This window comes from Neopsephotus bourkii, unplaced genomic scaffold (genome assembly GCF_033783945.1).
Source record: "Neopsephotus bourkii isolate Nb327-2 ecotype Australia unplaced genomic scaffold, CSIRO-AGI_Nbou_v1 NB_5, whole genome shotgun sequence".
Classification (NCBI taxonomy): domain Eukaryota; kingdom Metazoa; phylum Chordata; class Aves; order Psittaciformes; family Psittacidae; genus Neopsephotus; species Neopsephotus bourkii.
In genome coordinates, this window is record NW_026900522.1 from 1,478,394 (window position 1) to 1,504,981 (window position 26,588).

General features: G+C 38.2%; 2 protein-coding genes across 2 annotated transcripts; one reads left to right on the plus strand and one right to left on the minus strand.

Annotated features, from left to right (window-relative positions):
• The first annotated feature begins 1,255 nt into the window (after nt 1–1,255).
• On the plus strand, nt 1,256–11,889 carry GSG1L2 (GSG1 like 2). The gene is made up of 5 exons (XM_061362855.1): nt 1,256–1,650; nt 3,046–3,093; nt 4,300–4,452; nt 6,414–6,525; nt 9,438–11,889. Exons 1-5 carry the CDS (start codon nt 1,341–1,343, stop codon nt 9,691–9,693), a joined length of 879 nt encoding a protein of 292 aa, XP_061218839.1. The 5' UTR covers nt 1,256–1,340; the 3' UTR covers nt 9,694–11,889.
• Nucleotides 11,890–13,522: 1,633 nt separating this feature from the next.
• On the minus strand, nt 13,523–22,986 carry DHRS7C (dehydrogenase/reductase 7C). Its single transcript, XM_061367252.1, has 7 exons — nt 22,833–22,986; nt 22,268–22,423; nt 18,009–18,121; nt 16,501–16,711; nt 16,093–16,185; nt 14,522–14,677; nt 13,523–13,869 (listed from the first exon to the last, which is right to left on the minus strand). Exons 2-7 carry the CDS (start codon nt 22,419–22,421, stop codon nt 13,661–13,663), a joined length of 936 nt encoding a protein of 311 aa, XP_061223236.1. The 5' UTR covers nt 22,422–22,423; nt 22,833–22,986; the 3' UTR covers nt 13,523–13,660.
• Nucleotides 22,987–26,588: the final 3,602 nt, after the last annotated feature.

A 26,588-nucleotide genomic window follows, 5' to 3' on the forward strand; every position in this document is an offset into this window, starting at 1 on the left:
TCCCACCCACCCTGTTCTCAGATGTACTGGGCACTTTGCAATGCTGTCCAATTCACAGAGGCTTCAAGTGGAGTTCCCAAGTGCTACATCCTCGTGAAAATACAATTACACAAAGTTGTAGCCAAAAATAACTGCTGGCTCAATCTACAGTCTGCTTCTTGGGCTGTGAGATTTGCTGTGACTTTTTAGCCCAGATACCTGCTTTGGTTTCACTCTGTTGCTGGCCAGCTCTTCAAGCTGAGATCTTCGTAAGTCTAAAACAGGCATTTATCCTGTTTCTTTGAGTTCCATGCTGGGACTTGTCTAGCCACCAGCTTCTCCAACCCTGACATCTTATGGTAGAGAGTGGTCTTAAAAATCAGAATGATTTTCGTGTCACATATGTGACTTCAGTGTCTGTCCCAAGGTATCACTCTCCTTTAGGCATGAGTTTTGACCTTACAGTTACTAACGCTCCTGGTCTTTCTGGTTCTTTGTATCATCTACTTGCATTGTCAAACAGGCAGGAAAAACAACATACAAAACATGTCTAGGTGATAAATATTTCTTAGATGAAGGGAAAAATAAAAGCTATTTCAGAGAGAACAGGTGGGCAGACAAAATAAGATAATTCAGCTTTACTGCTTCACTTAAGTTGGTTGAAAGGTCTATTACATGTTCATGGAGGCAGACTGGACAGTGCCTAGAAGCCCATAAATAGGAAAATCATGTAGTTTGTGGCTTTCATTTGTCACTGGTGGAACTTTGAACAGATGCAGTCATCATCACTTGACTCATCACTTTGACTAATGCTGTCAAATGCTCTAACTTAGCAACTGTTTTATCACCTTAATACATGTAAGATTCACATGTATTCAATCAAATCAGCATTCAGTGTAACAGGAGCATTTGGATCCCCAGGATTTTATGTCTTAGCTGAGAAATGGAGAATTTCCTTCAGCGTGACTTCACTTGCTGATTGAGGTAAATGTGCATATTTTGTTTGTATAAATAAAACTTTTCTGATCTCATACTTGGGTACACCCAATGTTGCTGTGTTCTGTGTATCTGTTCTCCTGTGATTCATTGGGCAAACTGTAATTTATTGTCCCACCTCCTCATATGTCTTTCACAAGACATTACTGCCAAACAGCACTGTCTTACATCCTTAATCTCTCCTGCCACATGATTTCTGGCCATGCCCTTATTCTCTGCTTTCTGTCTTAACAGCTAAGCTGGCACAGTTTTCTGAGAGGAATGAAGAATGGGATGGTGAATGCAGGCAGTACTTCAGCAGGCAGATACATACACAGCTTTGTAAAAGGTTCTGCCTAGAGTAATCGATAGCACAGTCCTGGGGGATGCCAGTTTCGGTCCCAGCTGCAGACAGACGGCAGAGAGCCTCAGCAGCATTTTCTCTCAGTTTTCTCTCTTTAGTCTTCTCTATCACCGCATTCAGTAGTAGCTACTGGTGTGAAGGGACAAGAAAAGTTGCCAAACCTTTTTGTACAGGGCAGAGCAGAGGGGATCACTGCATCCGCTTTAATAGCCCTGATGCCAACAACAGCAACGCTGTGCAATATATTTGGGAGACAGGAGATGACAAGTTCGTTGATCAGAAGTTTCATGCTGGAATTTGGTATTCCTGTGAAGAAATTATAAATGAAGAAGGTGAGTGAACCCCTGTAAATTTACTCTGGAAAGTCATCTAGGTTCTTCCTACTTATTTGGTGTCACCTTCCTCTGCTGCAATGCCATGTATGTGTTTTAAAGGAAAAAGTATCCTTTGAGTTTTTTTCTCTAGGAACGGAGATCTTAAAGGATGCTATCTAGTCAATTCCTAAAAATTCCCAATAAATCCTGCAAAAAAACTTTAAGGTGACAGGTTTATTATTATTATTATTAATTACTATTAAGTTACTTTATCAGGACAGTGTTTTATTTTCCTGATGTTTTTAGCCCCTTAGGCAAAAATAAATGTATTTGCCTCAAACAATTGCTGATGAGTCCCTATGGCAACGCTAGAAAGCACAATGTGATTTGTTTATTTTTAGAGTCATTTGAGCAATTAAATCTGTGAGATCTAAGCTATTTCATTAATTCAGCACAGTTGTTTCCTGCCTTTCATGAAATAAAACAGGATTATTTTCACCCTGCTAAAGCATAATCGAGAGACTTACTAATCATGAGTGGTGGCAACACTTTGTGTATGTAAATGTCAGTAGAATGAAATGAGCTTGCCATTAAAGAAAGCTTCTGGTTATTTCTCGATCTTTGTCTGAAAGAATTATTTAGCTCCTTCAACAAATAGAACATTTATTGTAAATCAGCACTAAGTTTTCCCCCTTATGTTCTGACAAGTTTACAAATGACAACTAGATCATTCAGAGAAATCAAAGCAGCTTTCACATGTGATATAAAATGCACATATTTTCACAACACCTGTCCTTAAAGTCCAGTTCTACCACAAAGTCTTGTAAGCTGTGCAATTTTAAGGAGGTAAATGACGAAGATCAGAGCAAAATACATGTCCAGAAGACATCTTTCAGGTGGTGATCACTGTGATTGTTTCATTTGTGCATGAGCTATTGCAGTTCTTATTTTCCAACTTAGTGGCTGAAAAAAAAACCACCCCATATTTTCAGAGCAGAGCAGAATTAATTCCAAGAGCTTTGTTCACAGCATCTGTGGGGGGATCAGGAGGTCACACGGGTCTGGAAATCAAAGCTTACAGGAATAAATTGTAATCAAGCTTAGAAGAAATTTGTGTGAGCAGCGGCTTTGTCGCTGTAAGGAGGGGACTTCAAATGAGTTGCTGGTTTTCCCATTCTGGCTTTCACAGCTACAACCTTTTGGAAATCAATTCATGGTCTTTTTCTGTCTCCCAGATTCTCTTCCTGCCTTGAAAAAAGTTCTGGAAGGATAATCTAGCTAAGTTTCTCCTGATCTTCTCAATTTGTGCTTTTATGGCAGGTTTAGCATTTTCTGCTTCCTATGAATCTGTTTCTTTACGTTATTACAGAATACAAAATCATCCTGAATGTTATTTTAAAATATTTTTTTTAGGTGAGAAATGTAGAAGCTTCATCAGCCTGACTCCAGCTTCTGATCGAGGTAGATATGAATAATTTGTGTAAATAAAACTTTATTGATCACATTAACCAATATTCTGTATTTTGATATCAAGAATGCTTGCTTTAATCGCACACAGTTTTTTGTCCTTTATTTACTTTGTCAACTTCAGAATTAAGTCCACATGACTTGAAATATTAATCTATGTCTTTTGAAACTGCTCCATTTGAATAGGAATGTTTTTTTAAATCACTTTATATATCAATACTGGAAGCCAAGATTTATAAGTTCTTGGCCCCTCTTTCTTCATACTTCCGTATTCAGTCATTAAATCTGTGGCTTACACCATGCAGCCTGCACAGGGACAGGCAGTGTGTCAACAAGGGCAAGCAATATGAAATGTCAGCCCCTTGGGGAAGAAGGCTCAGGATCTGAAGTCTCATCCTCCCTACCACTGTTGCAGCTTGTCACACTTACTTGACTAAGAAAGGTTTGGGAAAGTTGTAGGCCAGTTCTTGCTATGATCTGGACACAAGACCTCCTGCTCCTGACTGTGAGACATTAGCATGCTAACAGTAAAACAGCAGGCTGAGAAACCTTAATGAGCAGATTAACTTCTTGTGTAAGGCATCATTAACAGAAATCCAGAAAGAAACTGGTTAGCAGGTAAGCAGAGAAATGAACCTCAGTGAAACCTGAGGAGTGTCTGCATTCAGGAAGGCTTCTCTGTGCAAAAAAATGAAGATCCTCTTTGGTGGAAAATTAATTCTATGGGGATGATTTTAGTTAATGATTAGACCCTCAGGTCATAAGACTGTGTGCACGGCCGTGCAGTCTGTTAGCTGGGTAACATGGTCTTCTGGTTTGGTACACTTCAGTCTGGACTCAGCAACTGTGTCAACAAGTAGGTAATTGGATAGTAATCCTTTTTATATTAACTTTGATTCATGGTAATGTTAGGGTAGCTACTGAGTGTAAAACCATGCTGCTCCACTTTGCACTTTAAGCTTCTTAAGAGTATAAAGGAAGTGTGCAAGTACTCTTCCACTAAATGGCCAAATCAGTAGAGGGAATTACAATTTAGGGTGCTCACTGACCTCCAGGTTTTCCTAGAAAAGTTATAATAGCGTCCTTACAGGATTTGAGCTTTTGTTTAACATTGTGTAAACAATATAAATGAAGAAGAAAGAAATGGTGAAAATATTAAATGACTGCTTAGAATATCATTGTATTTATTGGGTTTTGCAGGAGTTTTATGGCTGTCTATTGTCACAGAGCTTCTGTACATCATTTTGCTTCTGACTGGAGTCATTCTTATGTCAGTAGAAATGTGCTACTACAGCACTGTCATTGATGGGCTAAAGATCAACGCCTTCTCTGCAGTAGTCACCGTATTAGCAGGTACAGTTAAATATCTCAACTTATTATATCTAGGAAACATAACATTGACAGACTTCCACCTGAAAATTAATAACAGTGTCCAAGTTTCAAAACTCTTACAACACCTATGGAGACACATACAGTACAAGAGGCAGCAAAATGTTATGGAAAACATTATTTTCAATTAACTGTTTCTTACTATGATTACTTTTATATGTTACTTTTATAGCTTTTATTATTTTAATTATTTTCTTTTCATAAGTTTTAATTTCATTGTCAGGTTGGCTGTCAAAGGTAAAAAAGTAGCATACTCTTCCAAATAACTTGTTGGGGGTATTTTATTTCCAACATGCTAAGTATAAAATTAGCAATAGCCAAATTAAAATAGCACTTTTAAGAGGGAATAAAATGTAATTGGTTAAGTGTTAGTAGAGAGTCACCATTAAAATTGTCTTTCATTTTCCACATATTACTTCCTAAACCAGTGCTATTTAATCATAGGGTTCTGGGCACATTCAGTTTGGAAGAAGCTTCAGAGGGTCCCTAGTCCAGTCTGGGGAATTCAGTGTTGACTGTGTGTTGAGAAGGAGGAGGTTGGACCAGAGATTTCTGAAGCTGTCTTACAGCCTGAAGTACTCTGTGATTTGTTCTATATTACAGAATTGATGCTGAGGAATGTTGCAGTAAAAACATTAAAAATTACAGGTATCATGAACTATGTTTCCTAGAGTTATTAATTTTAGAGTCAGAAGCAATCATGGAGCTCATGGAGCAATCAGTTTGGAGAACAAAGTGATTTATACTTGATGCAAACTTATCTTTCAGAATGGCACCTAATTGTAAGTCAGACACCTGGCAGATGGTAAAGAGTTAAGACTGTTTTTGTCATTCTCTTAATATCCAATTGACAGTCAAACTACTTTTTCCAGTTTAAGAAATGTGCTATCATGGTTCCAGCTAACTCCTGAATGCTGTGTTTCCCAGCATGAAGCCTCTTGTTTCTGTGCATGTAAAAGGGCTCTCCCAATTGCCTGTTGATGGTGTTTCTTCTGGGAAAACCATTTCCCAGCTATTATTGGAGCCAGATCAGTGTCAGCCCTGCCTTGTTATGCCTGAGGACGTGTCCTAGACTAAGAGATTCTGTTGCTAGCTAAGAATTCACGAAACAAACCTGCTTCATGAACACTTAACAAATGGGAGTCTTGTGAGTTTGGGATGAGACCATCTGTTCTGAGAAGCTAATGTGTTTCAGGCAGTGGGATAATTGATTTTGCAAGGGTACTTATGGATTTGTAAATGAAGCTGAAATCAAAACAAAATAGATGTTCACGGGGAAGTTCACTACTGGAAGATAAAAGCAAAGGGAAAACAGACGATGATACACTTAGAATTAGGCAGCAACCTACTCATAATTTTGAAAAATAAATTATTAAATATAAGCCCTTTTCATAATCTTTTTTCAGTGCTTACAATGCTTTTTAATGGCCTTTAAGTGTTCACCTTTTCATTTACATACAAAACTTTGATAAATCTGGCTGCATTTAAAGCACTGGGAAAAGGAATATAACTGCATGCCTGTGAAAACCCTCTCCACTGAACAATAAGAAACTATGAAGTGTATAGGTGCGAGGCAACTGAGCAGTACTTGCTTGTAATGGCTGATTTCCACTCAGGGTTGAATTACTAAGAAGTTTTCAGTGGATGAGAGCAAATCAACCTATTGCCATTTAAAATCTACGGGCTGCACATCCCCTTGCTCCCCCTGATTACTCTGAGTACAAAGTAACTGTCAGGGGAGTGTATTCGTGATCGTATTGGCAAATACATGGCACATTCATACACTTAAATTATGTATTTTTGAGTGATTTATAGAGTTCAGACACTTCATAAAATATTCTTCAGGAGCTCAAGGGACAAGTGCAAAAAGCTGATGAAGAATGTCCTCAATTTACATTTTCTAATGTTCTTATTATATTTTGCAGGTCTTCTGGGCATGGTTGCTCACATGATGTACACAACTGTATTTCAAATGACTGTAAATCTTGGTCCTGAAGACTGGAGACCTCACACATGGGATTATGGCTGGTCCTATTGGTACCTATTGGTTTATATTTGGTTCTTCTATTACATTTCAGTCACTTCACCTTATGTCCAAGGAATGTATGCCTAATTTATAAGGAATGGATCTACCCTATTTCACCCCTTGGGAGGCAGTTAATAAGCAGCTAGTTTTCTCCAAATTTGGTTGTTTAAGATTATTACATAGGAAGAGTAAGATTTTGGATTTTGAATTTGCTAACCTTTAGTATGGAGACCTCCAACTGCTCTGCACAAAGCAGAGGTGTTTCTTCATACACACTGGATCCAGTACCCTCATCTCCCAGCACAACTGCTTCACATAAGCTGTTTATAACTCTTCTGGCTTTAACCATTTAGGCTGAGATTTTCCTTACCAGATACATATTTCAGGTTGTTGCACCTGGACCATTTCAGACAAGATGGCTCTTTTTTTTTTTTAAACTAGCCTAGGTAGAATTGTATTATTTTGGCTCTGTAAATAATTGCAGCACATTTTCTGGGGAGATCTAGTGTATTTATTAGAAGAGGGCTGCTTAGAGGATTTTTGCTATAGAGGTACTTCTTCAAAAATTCATCAAATCTGATCAATAGCAAGCATTTGAATGTTCACGTCCTGGAAACTGCTGCTATTTATCCAACTGTGACTAAGAAAAAGAATAAGACTAGTTGAAAAGTCAATCAGGATCAATATTTTGGGTCAGTAGAAAAGAGCTCAGGCTGATTGTCTCCTTCATACTTCTCTGACAGCTGAGACTGTCACTCATTCTTACTGCTCTTTATACTTTTATTGTACTATTATTGAACAAGAGCTTATAGCTGCACGCAGTCTTAAGGGTGCAGACTTGCTGGGGATTTTTGCAATGAAATAGGTGTTTCTTTTGTCTTTTGTACTGTTACTTTTTAACTTCCTAATAACTCATATCTCATTTGAAGGTCACAGTACATTGATTTGTGCCTTTCCAGGAGCCTGTTTCCTACACAGCAGCAGTTTGAAGCTATTGTTACCTGTGTATAGAAATGGAGATGTTTCTCTAGTGCTCTCAGATGGATGAAGGATGGGCCTGGTCAAGCTGGAGATTGGCCAGATTGTGACAAATGGTGTAACACACTTCATATGGGATATTCCATGCAGTAAAACCCTTAATCCAGTTGAGCTTCTGTTGGTATTTCTCTTATGCAGTTGAATGCTCTAGCTTGCTTCCTTGTTGAGTTGACCTGTTTGATTTCCCTCTTTGTCATTTGTCTGTGGGCAGAATTCAGATTGAATGCTCTCCTTCTTGAAGCTGAATTTCCAAGTCAGCCAAAGTGCTCTTTATTTTATGAATCTCTCAGTAACAAGATTTTGTTCACTTCCTTCCTCAGTTCTCTGTAGTCAGATGGGGAACTCCCCTTTTTTTCCAAATTGTTTATGGAAAACCAAAATTTCAGGCAAAAAACTTTGAAGAACCACACTGATGTGCTTCATGTATTGTCAAAGGAAACCATTTATTTCTGACCTTTGTTTTTTTTCTCTTATAAAACAGTATTGATCTACAAGAGAATCTGCTCATAAAAGATTAATTCCTTTCGGTCTCTGCTGAGACACATTTATAGAAGCTTTCTTGAAATCAGTTCCTTGCCCTTATGACAGAGTCCTTCAAAGGACTTCAACAGGTGTATTAGGAAAAGCACCTTCATAGTTTGTCTACTAATGCTACTGTACTTTAATTATTTAGCCAAAAATGCCTACGGCATGAGTCAGGACTACTGCAGACCTACCACTTTTATCTCATTGCTGGGGCTGAATTTTCAATTCTTCTCTACCATGGTTGGCTTAATCCCCAGGTTACACACCACTGTAGGTAGGCATGCTGTCCCATTCTTGCTCCATTCATGTAAGGAGGGAAATCTGTCTGCGTCTCGTGATTTGCCCCTAGTTTTACAGCTTGTTATAAGACTCTTTTGTGGCTCCCCAAATTTAAGAGTTAGTCAGGGTGTAGTCTGACTGATTTTAGGAGCAAAGATTGCGTAAACTGCTCCTCTTCTTCCTACTTCTATGTGCCCTTCACATCTACATGCTATGCTCTGCCACCTTCAAATTCTTGAAAAATATACGATTGCCTGATCACCTTGGAAAACAATCCTGGCTAAAAATATATATTTTAAAACCTAAATGTGTTTGTTGGACTACAGCAGGGATGTGGAAACAAACAGCTCTGAGGGAGAAGAGAGATAAGCAGGAGTGTCTTAAACTGATCTCTCCACCAAAGCAAACAATTCATTAGGTAGTCATGACCTTACCATGTCAAGAAAGCCTCCAATGAGCAAATTCCAATACATTCCACTGTGGCCATATTTCTACATGCTACTTTTACAGCTCCAGCATGCATTGTCCACTCAGTAGTTCAAGTCAACTTTGGTTCTTTATTCTGTTTTCTTATGGTTTTACCTTTAACATTTCAGAGTTGATGGCCCTTTCTTTCTGCTTAGTCATGACTTACTTTTTCTCAGGAACACAATTCAGTGCTTTAAGCCTGCTTTAGTGAGCTACTTCATTGTGCGTTCTCTTTTCTTTTTAACCCTTTTGGATAACTGGCACGCATGCATCTCAGTGGTATATCACCTGTGAGATTCATAGTCTCAATAACTACACCTTTTAATTTTTTATGCATCCCCTTTTTTTAATAGTTCCTTTTTCTGATATTAAACTCTGAGTAAACAGAGAAATTTGAGGTAGGATTGTATTAAACAGGAATGTTAAATGTGAATATGTAGATGTCAAAATGTAAGTTAGGTATGTAAATGGTCTTTCTTCCTCCCGCACCATGCTCCTCTTTTCCTAATACACCCCGATACAACCACATGTATGCACTATTTTCACAAATAAAATGGAAGGACGTGGATATGAAAACATTCTGCTAATTTCTGATAAACCTTTTTGTTTATAGCCTCGCATGGGCTTCCTTCGCTTGCTGTATGGCTGCAGCTGTCACCACTATTAACAAATACACAAAAACTATTTTGGAATTCAAGCACAAAAGAAAAATGCTGGGAAGGAGTTTAAAGATTAAATACAAGTTTCCTGATCGTACATCTCCAGAGAAAGCTTGCAATGTGTATGTGAACTCATTTCACAACAGTACGGAGGACCCTGCACATCCAATCAAAGGCTTACGTCACCTGGCCACTATTTCAGTTCTGTAAATTTGAACAGTACCTCAAGGCATGCTATAAATCATAATGTCAGATCAAAATGAAACAGTATTAATAAAAATGTATACTTGTGTAGTGTTTGTTTTTTTAATAAATAAATCCTATTTCCATGGGTGTTTCAAGGAGGTCCTAGTACTGGGAAAGCAGATTCAGGTGTCTCAGTTCCAAAAAGACAGTGATATACGCCCTCCAATGCTCTGATTTGTAATCAGTCTCTAGTGCTAATATAAAGTATGTGAGCTTGTTAGAATTTTAGAGGAGACCCTAATTCTTTATTGAAAAGACTGTAAAGCTCCCATCCCAATCCGTGCTATCCTAAGCTGTATATCAGATAAATCACCTGTTTCTTTTCACTGCTTAAGAAGGGCACTGGGAGGTTAGCTCTGGATAGGCTGTATTTAGGACAGATGTCTGAAATTAGACAAGAGAATCCTCAGTTCTCAGACTTTCCAGTCTTAGCATTTTTAAAATTCTTCCTTACTTCAAGGGCCTTTGTGGCCAGCAATGTAAATTATCTTGGCCAACACCAAGATATAACTGATTTCACCACAAGAACCCTTAAATTTAACACAGTGGAGCTGCAGCACACATTAACAGAAAATTGTGTGCCACCATACACATACTTCAGACCAATTCAAAGATGCTTCTCATCTTGTGGATGTCCCATCCCTGGCAGTGTTCAAGGCCAGGTTGAATGGGGCTTGTACAAACCTGCTCTAGTGGAAGGTGTCCCTGCCCATGGCAGGGGAGCTGGAACTGGATGAGCTTTCAGATGCCTCCCCATCTAAACCATTCTATGATTCTATGTGACTTTCAGACATGTGAGAAGTTCAGAAAAATTAAAAGGGCTGTAGTTGAGTATCTTGCTCCTATGACTTCTACAACTAAATCTGCAGGCCTGGTTTCATCCTCATTTATGAAAGTTAGTATTATTAAGGAATTTACATGGCTTAAAATATGGATGAGTGAGGCTAACCGAAAATATCTCTTAACGAACTAATCTCATAATATTCTTATTGTCATAGTATTTTTTATATGCAGCACCTATACCCAGGTATTCAGACAGTGAGGGAGAGATGGACAAAAGAAATAGAAAATTTATGATTAAAGAATAGATTTTCCTGGAGGAAAAAATACTACTTCAGAAATACCAGTGGAGAAGCCTTGTTCTTAATATGAGGAAAAAACCCACAGAATTATAAAAAAGTGTGACCCATTTAGAAGGTCACCTAATCCGTCTTTTTCTCTAGGCAGGATAAACTAAATCTGCATTGCTTTTTTACAGATGTTTCATTAATCTCTTCTTTAAAGCTTTCAAATACAGGCATTCCAAAATTTCTGTGGCATTTATCCTTCGTGCTTAACTATTCTTAGCAGAAAATTCTTTCCCTGTAAATCTCCTCTGCATTAACATTAGCACATTGTCTTTCTACGGCAGAAATTGAGAACAGTTTAGTTCTATCCTCTAGGAAGTACATTTTAGGTATTTGAAATCTGTTTACATATAACTTGCTTCTACTTTCTATATTAAAATACATATCTTCTTTAAAAAATTCTTGGTAGATCATAGGTGTGCTTTAACCTTTGTTACTGTCACTGCTTTTCATTGTGGTTTCTTCAACTGTTCCACATTTTAAAAGTGAAATATTCAAAATCACTGAAGAATTTCTGATATCTGGAAGGTGCAAAATGGAGCAGATGGATTATTCAGTTTATTTCAACACACAATCCATTTGCTTTTAGAACAAAGCAAGGCAACATTGATTCATGTTTAGTTGTGATGTCCTGTGATTCTCTGATGTTTTTCTGATTAAATTACCCAGTTGTTCCATATTTTGTTTCTGTGGAGGTGTGAAGGGCTTGGCTCTTGCAGAGGTTCAGACACAAGTATAAATGAGAACACAGCAAAAGCTTTTTTTCCGAGGGAGCAGAGTTCTGTTGACAAGCAAGTAGATTTTGGACAAAGTGGATGTTTGACTTCTTAGTTAAGGTATAGTCATTCAAACCATAAAAGCCCAGTGCTACAACAGCAAATAGATGGAGCTTTGGCAGGTACTGCAGGAACCCACTACTTCTCAGTAGTTGTAACTACTCTCCTGAGGTAGATTCATGCATGTTTCTTGAAGCCAGAGCAATTGAATTAGAGATACATGAAAAGGTTAATGTCCCTGCAAGATGATAACCATGTATTTTCTTGCACTGGGAATTCCTATCATGTTTGGTGAGTCTTACTGATAGAAAGAGGTAGAAAATTGCAGCTGCTGTTGAAATCTGTATGAGCAATTGGGCTTACTGTAGCAACAAATGCAGTTTGGCTGCATGCTTCTTGGGTAGGTATTTCTTTTGTAGGTATTCTGCAAACAAGGCATTTTGATAGTGCCTGCAAAAAAGTAGGTGATTGTGATGTCTGTGAGAACTGATGGGACAAGAAAGGCCAGGGTAAGGTTTCAGAAGCAGAATTTATGCTCTTAGATTAAAAGTGACAATCAAGACACCCTTATATTATCCTTATAGATATTCTGGTTCACTTCATAGGATGAGACAAAAACGGGTAAGTCCTCAGCATGAACTTGGAAAATGGGATAGGGAGGAAAAGCCTAGAATGCTTATGAGTAAGACAGCTGTGGGAATATGTGAAGTTCACACAGTTCACATGAGTAATGGACATGCTTATGTTGGATGTGATGATTAAGTGCCACATGTAGCAGAGTGGACAAGGGAACTCAAGGCTCAGTAGCAGTGAGAAAAATTCCTCAGGACCAGGATTTGCATGAGACATACAAAAGAAGGGAAGAAGTGAAAACTCCAGGAAGCATCTATATGCCTGTCTGTGAATCCAGACTATCTTTCTTAAATGCTGCGTTCAGCCGTGGCCTGTACATATAAAAATTAATAATAATTAAAAAAGATATACCAGGAAAAATATAAAGAAGAACAGGAAGAATAATTCAGACTTCTCAACAAGAGAGACTAAATAGATATCAAGGCTCTCCCACTTGGAAACAGGTAACTGCATGGAAAGTATGATGGGCATGGATGACTGGGAGTCAGTGAACAGAGTGCCATTATTTTTGTCTCTCACAGTAAAAGAAGTAGGAGATACCAGAGAATATTATCTGACAACCAGTTTAAAGTAAACATAATGAAGTCTTTATATAGATATAGTTTTTATATATATATATACGATTAATCCCTCAGGGATAGAATGCTTTGAATAGGAATTTGAAAAAAAAATATGAAAAATTGGTTGTTTAACAAGATGTAGAGACTGATTTTGTTTCAAGCTATGTAGCAGATGATCAGAACCTGGCAGAGTGTAATACAGGGAAAGTCTCTATATTATTGACCCATTCTAATAATTCACTTTTTAAGAAGCATGCACTCCAGGGTCCTATTGCAGATGAGATATTGAACTAGGTAAACCCTTATTTGGGCTCACTATTTCCATATTCTGCACGTATTTCCAAAGAGTACATCTGAGGAGCACTCTGATCCAGTCTTGACCTGATTTTCCACTGATTTTTACTCCTCAGTGTCCCACATCTCCCTTCTTCCCTATCCCTTTGTTTCTGTAAGTTCCCATCAGTCCTAGCACTTGCAGACTACTCTGATAAGTGGCTGCAGGTCCCCAGAATTTGATCTGCCAATTTAGATTGGGAATCACTCTCTTGTAATAGCTGTAGAGTTCCTAGTAGAGTTTTCCTATACTGTTGTAATGCAAACATGGTACCTTGACATATTCACTGAATCCAGAATAACAGAAGTCTCACAGATGAATGTATGTCAGTGGTAGCGAAACACTAAGTGAGACATTGACTGGTTCGTGTTTAATAAAGCCTCCTGCTTTATTCTACCTATAGTGAGAAGCAGAAATCATTGACATAAACTCTTTGCTATAAACACTGACAGAAACATAAACTTCTTTTAGGTCAAAAGCAGGGAAAAACCATGAATAACATCAGTTTTCCTCTTCTGTCTTCTGCTTTTCCCTAATCCCCGAGGCAACAATGGCAAAAAATAGCTCAGGAAAGAAAGTGCGAATGTAAACTGCTGCTCTGGGGATGGGGTTGGCCATAAGTACCTCCTGCTTCTTACTGCTCACAGTGCGCAAGACTTCCTCTGCCACCTCCACCGGGTGCACACCATATGCCACCTTTCTGAAAAAGACTGTAAATCAAAGAAAGAGGAGTGAGAGCTACAGCAGACAGTCAGACACATCTGAAGGAATGGTGGTAAAAAGATAACGCAGTTAGCGAAACAGTCGCATTGGTTACATTCCTATGCACTTTTCATCCCTTACCCATTCCCTTTCCCTCGTCAGCATATCCCTAAGATCTTTTTACAGTTTTAAAGTAAAATCCTCACAGTGCCTGAAAGAAAGAACCACTTGATTGGAGTGGGACCTTTCAAACCCTGCTCTATCTCCACTCCTCATGTCCTGGTGTATTTATTTTCTCACACAAAGTTGTCTTTTTACATGTCCTTCTCTTTTCACTCGGCTCATCTCACCTCTCCAGTCTCTCTTTTCTTTTACTCCCTAGCCTGTTCAGGTTTCCCAGGGCAGTGGTGGAGTTACCATCCCTGAAAGTGTTCGAAAACTGTGTAGATGAGGCTCTTAGTGGCATGGGTTAATGGCAGCCTTGGCATTGCTAAGATAAAGTTTGGCCTTCATGATCTTAAAGGTCTTTTCAAACCTCGTTGATTCTATGATCCTTTCTGTCATTTTCATTCTTCTTCTTATGTTCCTTCCCCCTGCGAAAAGCCCCCATACCGCTGTATGGACTTCAACTACTGTCTCTCTTAATGCATCAGCACTTACATTTCCAAATAGATGCCTCCCAGTTGCCAGGTGCTGGTTGGCGATGGTATGAACAGATGAAGGTTGGATTCACAGTGCTGACAGATATATCAAATTCTTCCATTTCAGCTCTAAGACAATCAAAAAAGCCCACAGCAGCATGCTTGGAAGCCGCATCTAAAAAAAAAAAAAGAAAAAAACACCACATATGTGTGTTTGGATAAAGGAATGCATGGATATAGCTATATAAAACCATGAGCCCTGCAGCAGCAATCTAAGACACTTTTAATATTAATGTTGAAGTAACTGAATGTTAGGAGTTTTTTTAACTACTCTTTGTGCCTTTCAATTGAGAATGGTATTAAAGAAGGGTGATAGTATGTAAACCTTGACCAAAAAACAGAACTATGTGTTGAGTGCAGCAGAGCTGCAAAGCACTCGTCCACTCCATATTTCACTTGGTTTGCAGTGAAAATCAACCTGTGCATAATAGAATCTAAAAAATGGCATGTGGGCTCCAGAAATGGAAAGAAGCTTCTCCATTCATTTGCTGTCATATTCCTTGTTCTGTCAGCTTCATTTTATGCCACACAGATGCAGGTAGAGACATGACATCTTGATGACCTCTTCTCCCACTGATGATCTCATACACATACAATGTGTCGTATTGACAATGTGTGTCTTGACACAATTGGCTTTTTCCTTGATGAAAACCATTTCAGATGTCCCACCAATGTGTTGTTTCTTCTCTAAGACTTTTTCATTGCTCTTATACTTATTTTGAGATGGGGGCCCACAGTTGCACACAATGTTAAAGATGTGGGCATTTCATAGATTGATACAAAGGCATAAAGAAAGGATTTGTTTTTTCTCTGCTGCTTTCCTCACAGTTTATGTCACTGTATATTGCTTTCATGGAACTATAAGTCACAATCCTGATGTCTTGCAGACCTCAATTCTAAGCCTATCATCCACTTTGACCTCCTGTCACAGTTAAAAATGCCTATTTACATCTATCTTCTATTTCTGTCCCCTAACTTTGCATTTTATTAATGCAAAGACCTTTCATTATAATTCAGGACAGTTTAGTTCTATTAGGAGATTCGGATGAAAGACCTCTACAATCTTCTCAAAAGCCAAGCGCAATACAATTACTACATCTCCTTTGGAATTCCCACATATAAATCCATTAAGTGCATGAGACTCCCTTTACAAAGCAGTAGCTACTATCTGCCGGTGTGTTACATTTATACACTACTTCGTTATAGTTTCTACTAATATGCCCAGTACAGCTGTTAGACTTTCAAGTTTGCTATATCTTGAATGTCCCCTAAGATCATAAAAAAATCCCTGCTGTCACATCTGTTATTCTCTTGTCCTCAAGTACCTTAGGCAATCATTATACTTTAAAGATAGCATTTTACTATTTCATCTTGAGTTCCACTTCTTTGATTATTTTCAGCCAAATATTGTATTAATAGTTTACTGAATTCAGATACAAGTTAGCACTTTTAATAACTTTTAATTATCAGTGCCCTGGAATACTGATAATTTCTGCATTAGGCTGTACGTTTTTGCTACATATAACTTACAAGCTGCACGAAACGGTATTCCTATTTTTCCTTGGATACTATTAATTAGAACTATTTGGCCAGTTCTTCTTGAGATCATGTTGGGAAGAATGGCTGAAAAAAAAAAAAAGAAAATTAATAAAAGAAAGAACCATGTAAGTAAAAGCAGTCAATGTAACTGGTGAAAAAAAAGTAACATCTGAAGTGTAGACAGCACAGCTTTGTGAAGTTTGTCGCAATACCACAATCAAAAATATCACAAAATCCAGTAACTGGAAACTGAGTAGCACTTGATTTGCACATGCAGGTTTGGGTCCAGTATTATCAGATTCTATTGTCATCCTGTCTCTGTACTTGCAATGGCTTTGAAAACAATTGGATTTTAAGCTTAAAGTGACAACAGCAGAACAGGAAGAAAAACTAAAATACCTTTAGTTAATGTTATAGGTCCAAAATAGTTGGCATCCATTATCTTTTTATCGAGTTCCAAGGAAATGCTCTGCACTGCTCCTTTGACCTTCATACTTGCATTGTTGATCAGTATATCCACACAGCCATAGCAATTCACGATTTCTTTAGCTACATCTCGAATGCAGTTTATATCTGTTATATCCAGAAGTATGAGTTTTGGTGCATATGTCTAATAAAGAAAAGATTTACTTAAAGAATACCTCTTACATAAAAACGTATTTCCATTTACTTTTCTTGCAAATTCATTTACCTTGTTATCTAGAGAAAGGGGTCTTACCATTCTCACAAAACCTTTGATTTGTTCTTTTAACACATTCTATAAAGAAGGTAGTTCAGCAATGGGAATTCATAGACTCTGAAATGCCAGTGAAGCAGAACATGATGGGAAGGGAAAGCTGGACTTGACCTTTTTGAGTTTTGTCTCTCTTGTAATCAGTGGAAACAGATAATAGACAAAGAGTGAGTCCTATCAGTTCAAGTTCTGGTTTATCTGTAAGCAGCCCTCTGGAGAACTTTGCTGACCACAGAGTTTAGGGTTTAGTGCTTAGTCAGGTAACTTAATATACATGTAGGCAGTTGGAAGGCACTATATTAGTATGATGATCTAACGCAGATCCCTTAGTTCTACTTCATATTTTTTTCCTAGTTGAGCCTGTCCAGGCTAACATGAGCACACTACTTTTCTAGCTATTTATGCAGATGAATGAAGATCACAGACAAAAAAAAAAAAAAAGAAAAGAAATAAACTAAATAAAAACAAAAACCCAAAGCAGATATTTGTTTTTCTGGCTGTAGAATTAGTGTGATGCCTTCAGGAACACCTGTGCCCTGAAAGTTATCTGTTGGTCCCAGAAGGAAAGCCTTCCCATAAGCATCAAAAAACACCTTCCAAAGATCTGGCAACAGGGAGAACATTGCATGTGTACTTGCATGGTGACCCAGACGGAGGTAATGAGGAAAGGACACTCATTCATATGCTCCCACGCTCTTCTACCTGGGACTTCTCCCAGAGTGGAAAAACTCAAAATTTACTCTGTCTTTAGACCCATTTCCCACTCTTTGAACACTCTAATTATGTGAAAAATGGATAATAGTTCTGTGATTAAATGAAACACTTTGGATCCCTTCCACCTAAATTAACACGCAAATTCCTCTGCCTAGCATTTCTGCTTGGGTGGGTTGTTCAAAACGCAGGACCACTCAGTTGCTTTAAAGTAATTGCTTTGAATTAGCTCAAGAAACCAGGAATTCAGTTATACTTTTGGCATCATGCTCTGAAAACCTTCAGAGGTTTCTCTCTCTCTCTCTGGACTGCGTTGGATGTGTTACCTGGGTGACCAAAATCACCATTAACAGTGAATCATATTTCATGTACCTTGTTTTACTGGATTTAAAAGCACTTTGTGTACCTGAACCAGGTGTTTACATCAAGTTGTGAATTTTCAAAGCAGTTAGGAAATACTTACCACACTGGGATCTGCCACATTAATTAAAGCATCATACAAGGCTTCTAACTTTTCCCATGTCCTGCCACACAACACAAGCCTTGCTCCTCCAGTGTGAAACACCCGAGAACATTCTAGAGGAGAAATATGTTCAGAAGAAAAAATAACATTCACAACAATTTGATTTTGTTTGTTTTGCCTGAAATGGGATGCTGGTTTTGCTAATGATGTTAAATCTATGTTTTAAAATGCATTCATTTTGAAGGAATAAATATACATGAGAAAAAAAAGAAAGCATTAAAAGGCAATAATATGTGATTAATAAATTAACATTTGGTGGCTTGGTTTCCCGAACGAAGATTTGGGAAGGGCTTTACCCACGCTTACTATAAGCGCAATGATGACTAAAAGGGCAATGTGGGATAGGCAAATCCGGTTGGAAAAAAAGCTGCTTGGTCATTCAGGTTGTTTCTGAACAAGACTGTCATCTCCTGGGTCAGTCTCAAGCAACCAATGTCCTGAACCACCTGCGTGCTGTAATACACATAATGCACAATTAATGGTACAGCACAAAGGTACTGCTTACTCATGGGATTTAATAAATATTTAATTAATAAAAGAACAATATGCCAGTTAATGGATGATGGTTTTGAGTAAGAAAAATCATTCTGATTATCTTTCTTCTTTAACTCTCTCCACCTACTGACACACTTGATATAAAGAAAAATATATACATAAATATATGCCTAAGGTTGGTACAATACAAACTGCAAGGTACTGCAAACCTTCATGTCTACTGCAGTATAAAGAAACCAACCAACCCTAGTAAGTAATAAAACTAGCTTTGTACGCTACCCTCATGAAACTCACCTACAACTCTGAGAAACAGCAATGCAGAAAAATCACTCACTGGGCCACAGATGGAGTACCAATGAGAGAGGCATTTCTTCTAGATTCTCTTCCTTTCATACGTAATCCATCCCAAGACCTTTATCTTCTGAGTTTTAGACCTTCCCAGTAGTCAGCAGAAATATCAGGGAGCAACTTGAGCTACCTGTTGTTCAGCTACATTCCCTGAAGCCTCCTTGAGAAGGCCACTGAGAGGTTTTTTTGGCTATGCTGGGCTGGCACTGTTTTTAATCCTTATAGCCAGGGCCATTCAGAGCTAGGGGTTCACCCCAGTTTAAACTAGGTCTCTGGGGAGGATTCTTCTCCCACTGCTACACAAGTGAACTATGATCATGATTTTCTGAAACTGGGGACTCACATAACAAGAGGAACTGGCAGTCAGTGTTACCCATCATCCGATCTCAGAACAGTCTAGAAGACTGCAGCCAGCTCATAAGTTTAGGTCTTCATAGGGGTATACGATCAAGAAGATCCAGATTATGAAACACCAGTCTGGAGCATCTTGACAGCTTGTGTCTGGTCTATTTTCTTTTCTAGGTGGTGTTGACAGAGAACACATTCCCCACTGTCTTGTAAATTTGACCAAAGAAAGAGAATGCACACCTCTTGGCCATCTTTTGGAATTTATTGTCAGTTGTATCCCTCTGGCTGTTGTGGCTGCTACAGGGTTCATGTTCTAGCTCGGTTGAACCAAAACTGTGTCTCTTACGAATCTGTAAAGGTTGTCCGTACTCCTGAACAGGAAAAGTACACAATTGCTTGCCTTTTCTTTCTTGGAATAGATAATGTCTTGCAGATAGGCCTGAAGATACAACGGATGATTTGCCCACTGTGCCAAATATGTGGTTTGGTGTGCAGCCAGATAACTAGTTGACAGTGGCTTATGTGTACTGGTAGGAGTGGAAATCAAGGGTTCTTTTTATTCTTGTGGCTTTTTTTCCTCATTAGGTCTTCCAAAAAGCTCTCAGCCTTGGAGTCCTCATATTTGGCGCATAAATTAAATCTGTTTGACAGTTATATATTCAGCACGGGAACAGGGATATGGTCTTACAATTATTCTCATACCTTTCCATCCTGTTTGACTTGTCTTGGCTCCTATGGCCTTTGCTCAATGGGCAACAGTACAACCCTGGTGCTATAGCTGTCTGTCCTCCAAAAAGTGTTTTCTTCAGATTTCAATATCCACAGACAAAGCCAATTATGTTAATATGCCCATCTTGGATTTCTTAAATGCTAATGTCAGACTCTCAGTATCAGTATGGAAGCACTTCTGGATGCACTCTTTTATTTTTGGAAACCTGTGCAGCTGGAGACTTTTATTTATGTAATCTTTTTCATTATTTACAGCAGTACTTTTATTTTCATTCTCTTTTTCGAGCATAGAAAGATATTTAATTTAAAGCTCAAAAGATTACTTGCCACTACAAGGACAACTATACCAGTATTTTTCCTATAAACATTAACAGTTGGGCAACCTAATGAATAAAAAGTGACTACTGTGGGAACAGCAATAAAAGGGAAAAGGGGAAATTAATGACGTTCTCTTCTAGAAGTATCCCAGACTTTTCTGAGTTATAGCACTGAGATGAACTAGGAATCGGGTTTAAATAACAACTATAAACCATTGCAAACATCTTTAATCAACATAGTTTTTGTTTCTCTTTTTTAACTTTAATGAATGTTGTCTTTAGTCTGGAAATTCTTGCATGTGGGTAAAGGAATTTGGCTGTTATCTAAGAGCTCAAATATGCAGCAGCTGGCCAGACAGCTGGTATTTTAAAGCTCTAGATGAATGGCCATCACATATACATGAGTGGACTGCACAGTAAATTCTACATGATTTGGAATCATTCAAGCCTGCAAATAACTTCTGAGCATCACTGTATACTGGGATACCAGCAGTATATATGTTTAGGATAATAGAACAAAATTGCTTTTCATCTATGTGAAAAAGGGGATGGGGCAGGGGGAGGTGATTGCCTTTGTAGCCTCAAGAGACAGGCAGCAGCTAGTCACAAAACCAACAAACAAACAAAAAGATGAAGAAAGGTTAATAAAAAAACTGAACTCAGGAAAATCTTCCCAGGAGTCATGCAGTGCTTGGAGAAATGTTCAGTAAATGTTCCTTACCCTTCCAAGGCTTGAAGCCACACACAGCCATGTCTAGCACTGGTGGTATTCCTGCTCCAAATAGCACTTTTGTCTAGAAACCTCCAAGCATCATATGATTCTAGATCCAATCTCAGCTACAGAACTCTAAATCATGCCTCTTCAAACAAAATACTGACCTATAATCAGTCTGAGAAAATTCATGCTAATATTATCTTCAACTGAAACTGAAGAACGTCCCAGAAAAGGAATGACCAGGTGGTATTTGGAGGTCAGAATTAGTTCATACCTTGTCCTAACAGGCTCTCATGAAGAGCAATCCTTGCCAGTATAGTGTGTATTTCTGTTGCAAGTCTCTGTTCTGTTCTGCTAAGGAATAATTCTATGAGAGCATTCTCTTTCTCCATGTATTTTCTGCTTGGGTGTGCAAGATTTCCAACATAAAGTCTTTATTGAAAATGCCAAGATGTAGCCTCAAACTGTGTTTTCTTATCAGTCACTTACATCTACTTCCTCTCAAGTGATGCCCAGTGCAGGACTGTAAAAAGCAGTACCTTTAATCTGGCAGGACCGTGTAAGCAGGCAATATGAGCCAAGGAGAAGTATATGCTGAGTGGCTGACCAGCCAGGCAATCAGCTTACATAAATAGCTAAACTATCATGTACCCTCTCCTTCCATCCCCTGAACCAACCATTACACATAGCCACGCAACCCATCTGGAGGGAAGAGGAAAACATGGCACCCATCATTCAGCCTTTCTGTCACTGAGTGTGGTGATAGAGAGGCAGAGATATGCACAGGGACATTGAGTGTCCCTCACAAGGGGTGAGCACTGTTGTTTACAGGAAGCAGGAAATAATGAAGTCTTTAAAGGGCTGAAAAGGAACATGTAAAAAGTAAGATTAAACCTGGTTTTGCTGATTTGCAGCTACTCTGCAGTGACAATCCATGTAATAAGATCTCATAGTAGCAACATGCTAAAAATAACATTCATCATATGCTTACAAAACCTCTCATTATATTGAATTAAATAAATAGAAATCTCTGCAGTTCCTAAAAGCTCACCAGCATTTCCTGTGGATGAGACTTAAAAGGTACATTTAAATAACATAGGATTTATTTGGAAATATATTTCTTAACTTCTGTTTCATTTAGGCAGTTATGAACATATAAAAGGTACTGAATGGACATTTTATCACGTAGAAGGTAGTACTCTGGCTGTTTCTGTTCTCTAACACTGCAAAGAAACGAGACAACTCACCCTTGCCCAGTCCAGAGATGGCATCTGTGATCACCACCACCTTGTTTTGCACAGCTGACTTGGACAATAGCCACCGGACTGACTGGTAAATATAAATAATTCCACTGATCCCAAAAAGCAGCAGTGGTAGAGCAAGTACAGCAAAAATACCCATTTCTGCAGGAAACAGAAGACCATAGGAGAGTAAAGGTAATATGCATTTATTATGTTTCAAATTATTCTTCCCTAAAAAAGAAATGTTTTCACCTCTAGAAAATTCAGTAATCATCATGCCAAAGGCTTGAAGCTTGCTTTGTAACCAGTGGCTTGCCATTATTATTTAATAAACACGGTAATATTATCAGTTTGCTTGTTTTCTTGTTCATTGCATGGTCTGACCAAAACTGGATTCCTTTTAGTTAAAATTACTCTATGTTGGCAAAAAACATAATAAAACTTTAGCACAATTATTGCCTTGAAGCAAAACATAGGCTAAAATATAATACTAGACAGAATATTTTAATTCTATTTACACATAATAGAAGTGTTTTCGTTTCTAAAAGATAGAGAAAATAGAATCACTTACTATGGCTATGAAGACTCCAGATAGAGATAAAGCATTCTTTTGTATTTTCTTAACTTTTTGTATTACAGGTTTAATTGAAGTCCTTTAGCCATTTTGTAGAGCATTGCATTCGTTGAGTCTGCCTGCCTGAATGAGAATGGCTGTGTAAAGCCATGTGACAGAGATAACTTTAAAAGTAAATATAGCATCTACAGTGTGATTCGCATACCTGACCTATCTAGTCCAACAGGCCAAACAGTCATGTAGAAGCTCTCAGTACAGTATCAATTCAACTGTACAAAGAAACATCTATCCTTCCATACTGCCTTCAGTCGCAGGTTATAGGACTGTTTCAGTTTCTTGTCATTGGCCTTAAACTAACTTTACACATAAACATTTGTATAAACTCAGTAGTAACAATAGGTCTGCAAAAAAGTTACTATAAAGAAGTTTAAATAATCACTGTTTAGCAACATGAATAATGTATGCATGAGTCAGGAAAAGGTCTTTGAGCAAGCTGGAACACAGACCAGGCTGGTGTAATGCACTCCTATTTGCCAGAGGCTGCTTTCCACTTTTGGTATCTGCAAAGCTGATGTGTCTATTTCCCAGCGATTTCAGGACCATATCAACTTTAGGTAAGTGATCTAACTGCTACATTTCCTGCAGAGAGAAATTATCTGTTAACCTGACAATCACAGTTATGGGTTTCCTTTTGAGATTCTAGGGAAAAGAATGGTTTACCATAAATCATTCCTGCTTTGCTATCTAAAAAAATTGTATCATAGTCTTGAAACTGTAAGTTTTGACAACCAGATTCAGTACTTCTGTTCATGCTGTATAATTACTTATCTAAATTCTATGTTCTAATTTTCATTTCCAATGACAGAATGACAAATCTACAAATGATAAAGGGTCATTGATATTGGAGTGTTCTATCAAGGAACAAAGAATTTATGGCTAGGTCTGCAGTTATCAGGACAGTGTTAGACTTCAATGAGTGGGAAAGGATAGAAGGTTACTCAAGAGGGTATAGGAGGGGACTTTTAGACATATTTATAAACCTAACTCACTCTAGAAGCTAATGACATTGGAAATCAAGAGATCAAGATGCATACTCCTGCCTGTGAAATTTGAAGTTGCCTATCAAAGAGCCATTTAAGATTTCCAAACCACAGAATTGTTAAGATAACAATGTTTGAAACACTGAATGCAATTTTAGACTCCATAGTAAGTGACAGATATGAATAAACACCTGTTTTCCAATGCAAAAAGGTCATGGTGTCCTGAAATTTGTATCAGTTTCCACAGGAGAATGTAAAAACTTTAAGTCAAATGAGCTGAGAAGTTACCTGCAGAAGCAGAGAGGAAATCTGATTTTCCATCACCATTAAAGCCTCATCTATCTTTATTTGCTTTTGAAGCATCAGCTTCAAATAAACAGTAAATAAACTGGTTTGTTCCTTTTATGGAATAGGATGTGTTGTTAATTTAATTTATTCAAGGTTCTAAAAACAACAACAAAATCAACCCCAAAGTTCACACTAGAGAGAGGATTTACAGGAGTTTAAAGTTATTTGTTTGCTTTATTTTGAAATGAACTGGAGCAATGGCACAAGGAACGTAACAGCAAGAATAAGTCAATTGAATACAAGTAACAAGATGCAATAATGTATGGATAAAATGCTAAAATGTTTATTAATAATAATGAACAATTGTAAAGGAAGCCTTCTCTGAGTCATCTGGAAAAAACAGAGACATACAGTGGCAACAAAAAACAAAACACCCAAATCTTTCCAAACGCAGAGATCTCAGGGGGTGGGGCATCAGAGAAATGTATTCTGCACTGCCACCTGCAGATCACCATTGGAAACACCAGAGAAAGGAGAAAAATGCTTCAGAAGGTGATCCTGTAAAAGGGTAAGTCATCTACGGGGAAACATGAACGAAAGTTCAAGCCAGCTCTGAAAAGTCTGAACATTCCCAACTCCTTTGTCCAGACCTGAGCTCCAGAAGCTGTCCCAGATGACACCAGACTAAACTATGTGTGTCCAATCATGAAACTTGACAGATATCCCTTTAAGTGCTTGACCTAGAAGGCTGTCTGGGAGCATGAGTATGCACTTACATACATTTACATTACTTACATTTCAAACTGTTCAGAAGTGCTCTTGCTGCTTCCTTCAAATCTTGTTTTATTTTTATTTTTTTTTTAATTTTCTTTTGATAGCTTTGACATCACTGAGCACACTGACATTATGGCTTCTATATATTTTTGGCATTTGCTATAATTCCCATGTTTACACTCAGACTATAAAATTACTTTTTAGAAAGTACTGTGATCACAATTCAAGAACCAGAAACTTTTGAATCAGAAACACAGTGTCTACAGAAGAACATCTAGTTCAAGGCAAACACACTGCCGGCTCTTCAGTCCATGTGCTTTTTTATTTGATGTTCTCTTCCCACACATCCCCAGCAGTGGTGTGCGACGGTATGTAGGTACTGTTCCTACTACATATTCTGAAAGGTAAGTATCCTGATACTACAAGGACTGCTTAATTCAGCTCCACGCTAAATCAAGTAAGTGTAGAAACCAGTATACATGAGGTTTAGCTCTATAAATGGGCTTGGAAGTTAGTGCCCCTTTTCTGATCCCATATGTATACTCCTTCATGATACTTACCAGCTTTGGGGCTTGTATTCCCAGCCAGAAGCTAGAGCAGAGTACAGGCACATTCTTCACAAGCTCTCTATCAGCCTTTATTTTATATATTCTGCACATAGAATATAATGGATGTATATATTCTGTATCTTATTTATTCATAGGGGCCCATATCTCTACACTGCATCATGGTGTTGGAGTCATCATTCTTTAATTCTGTGCAGAGTAATTACTTGTAACTAGCAGCTACATAAAAACATGTTTATACTGCACAAAACAGCAGCAGAACAAAACCAAATCAGGCATAGCCATGTTATCATTACAAAAATTGCTGTTATAGATAACCAAAGAAAAAGAAAGATCCTGGGAAGCAAGGAAACTCTACCTGACTCAGCAGGCTTGGGCTGCCAGCTTTGAGTACCTGCCCAGGAAACCATGAGGGCAGGAGACAGCCAAGAAGGGCCTGAGCTCCCATATACCCTCCCCTTGGCGTTGGCACCAGAAGGCTGCAAGAGGGGCAGGTCTGAAGAGCAAAAGTGGATCACAAGTCTATGCATGCTTTTCCTCAGCCACCTCCTTGTAAAATCAATTGGAGAAATTTCAAATCTTTAAAAGAAGAACAAAAAAGCCCGAATTGGGCTTTCCATACCTGTAAAAGAATAACAAAAAAGCCCAAATCAGGAATACTGAACTCCACAGAACTTTGGATTTATTGCCTGATTTTCTACTTCAGCTGCTTTAGGGCACCTGGCATAACGGGCAGTGCAGAGCACTGGCTCTGCTCTGCTGAATGTTTCCCTGGCTTCTTCACAAGTATCATCAACTTGGTTATTGTTATTCAATTTATCTTTGCTGTGAAAAAGGGGGGTTTTGTCACACAGAACAGTTCTATTACATGCAGGAATTTTCCTGATTCAACCGTGTGCGTCTGTATGTACATGTTTGTGCATGTAAATGTGTGTGTGTGCTTAACATCTCCCTTTCCTTGCATGCACTAGGATTCCAGCAAGGAGGCACAGCATGAGGTCAGTGTCTAATGGGAGCAGTTACAACTCATCTGTTTAAAACTTGTCTTGTCAAATCCAGAGAAAATAAAGAGGTTATACACTTCG